This window comes from Lepidothrix coronata, unplaced genomic scaffold (assembly GCF_001604755.1).
Source record: "Lepidothrix coronata isolate B3197 unplaced genomic scaffold, Lepidothrix_coronata-1.0 Scaffold194, whole genome shotgun sequence".
In the NCBI taxonomy this organism is placed as follows: domain Eukaryota; kingdom Metazoa; phylum Chordata; class Aves; order Passeriformes; family Pipridae; genus Lepidothrix; species Lepidothrix coronata.
In genome coordinates, this window is record NW_016690374.1 from 1,145,417 (window position 1) to 1,147,459 (window position 2,043).

Consider the following 2,043-nt stretch of genomic DNA (forward strand, 5'->3'; position numbering starts at 1 on the left):
CCTAGTCAGGCTTCCAAAAATGGGAGGGGGGGGGGGGAAGCAAGCACTGCACTGCACGAATAAGCAACTTTGCTAAGGTCACAACCTTTTAGAGAACTAGCCTGAGCACCAGGAACCCTGGTTTACCGTTCCATAACACCACAAGCCATTCCAACGGGTTCCAGGTCACACCGACCCCGTGCCTCACCCGGGCCGACCCGCAGCCCCAGCACAGTCCTGCGGGGCACAGGAAGGATCTCCGAGAGCGCTCCGAAGCCACCGCTCCGCAGCCGCCGGCGGACGGCGAGGGCAGGAGCGGCCGTGAGGGGCGGCGGGGACGGGGCCCATCCCGGGTCACCGCGGGAAGGTCACCCCGCGCCAGCCCGGCTTGGGCGGCCTGTGCCACGGGCAGCCGCTGGCCCCGGGCGCCCTCAGGGCCGAGGCCTGGCCCGGCACAGCTCCTCGGGGGAGCTCGCCCGGTGCCTCATGGCCGCGACCCCCTTACCTGAGCACCGCCCGGGCAGAGAGGCTGAACGGCCGCGCTGCCCTCACAGCAGCGGCGGCGCTGCCGCAGCCCGGCCTCATCCCGCCTGCCGGCGAGCTGGAGGAGAAGAGCCAGCGGCGGGAGGAGGCGGCGGCGGTCCGGAGGAGCCGCGCCGGCCCCGGGGCGGCCATGGCGGCGGGAGGGGAGCGCGGGGCCTCGGCGGCAGCGGGGCGGGGGCAAAGTCCCCCCGCTCAGGCGCGCGACGGCCCTGCGGCGACTCTCACAGCCGGTTACGGAGCGCGCGGCCCGGCCCGCCCCGCCCGCGTGACCGCGGGGTTACGCAGGGAGTGCGCAGGGGCGGGGCGGGCCCTTCGCACACGGCGCAGAGTGCGGCCGGCATGGCCTGCGAGGAGCCCTCACGGCTTGGGGTGATTCCCAGTTCCAGACCTTAACCCTGGTCTGCACGGGAAGGTGGCGTCATGGAACCCAGCGTGTGCTGGCCCCCTGCCCAGTTGTGTCCACGAGGGGTTTCTTGTCATGTCAAGGACAGGGCGCTGCGCGGTCGGTGGCACACACGGTGGAGGTGTCACCCAAAGAGCCTTCACCACATCTCCAGTGCCCCTGTGGGGGGCCCGACCTGCGGGGAACTAGGCTCCAGCTCCAGGCTGGGCAAGTGGTCGGTGAGACCTGGAACCCCATTGAAACAGCTTATAATATGGAACTCCCAGGGAAGTGGAGCTGGCAGCTGGGAAGTCTGAGCTGTCCAACAGGGCTGTCCAGGCAGGGCCACAGAGAAATTCCCAGTTCCTCATTAGTATTTCTTATGACAACAGATCCAACTCCTAAAACCCAGATGTCAGCAAAGAGACAGCAGCACTATCAGAGAATCTAACAGGAGATGAGCATTCATGGTGAATAGCTCAAAGAGGAGTGTGTGCAATAGGAAATTTTGAGATATCCTGAGTAATTACAGACTGCACATGTAGGCTTAGTTTGTCTCTCTACCAGTTTTGATTAGATGGTTATGTAGAAACCCTTCACTCTACCACACCCAGACTGGGGAGTTCTGGGTGAATGAGTAGAAATGGAGCCTGTACTTTCAAATAATTAATTCAAACGGGAGTGGAAATAAATGGGGGGGAAAAGGGAATGTTGTTTACCTCTGATGCTCTTGAGGTTGCTAAGATCGTTCCTGATGCCTTATGATTTCGTTGCATTAGGGTAAGATCAAAGAGGGAGATATTGTACTAACTTAAACCAGTACATTTTCTTTAAGGAGAGGAGAAGGTCCCAGTGGAAATGTCAAGAGCCTACAAACTGCCTGGCCAATTGACTTGAATGTGTAAGTTTTCTCTGCTTCAGGTATATAGCTGCTAGCCTCGAAGCTAGACTCAATGTTGCTAGAGGGATTCCCTTTACCCATTACAGATATAGCCAATGTGAGATGTTAGATAGTCCGCATCTTGTCTTTTACACTTTATTTCAATTATTGCTATGTCAAAGTAGCTTTTACAACACCTTGTAAAACCGAATTTGTTTCATGTCATTATCCTTTACATTACAGTATTCTTTCCACAAAA

The 2,043-nt window shown here is 58.5% G+C and overlaps 1 protein-coding gene across 1 annotated transcript in view; it reads right to left on the reverse strand.

Annotated features, from left to right (window-relative positions):
• FDX1 (ferredoxin 1) overlaps window positions 1-669 on the reverse strand; it is a 15,870-nt gene extending 15,201 nt beyond the window's left edge. The window contains exon 1 of the mRNA XM_017831652.1: window positions 485-669. Within this exon, the coding sequence (XP_017687141.1) occupies window positions 485-654 (170 nt within the window). The 5' untranslated portion in view covers window positions 655-669. The remainder of the gene's footprint in view (window positions 1-484) is intronic.
• Window positions 670-2,043: the final 1,374 nt, after the last annotated feature.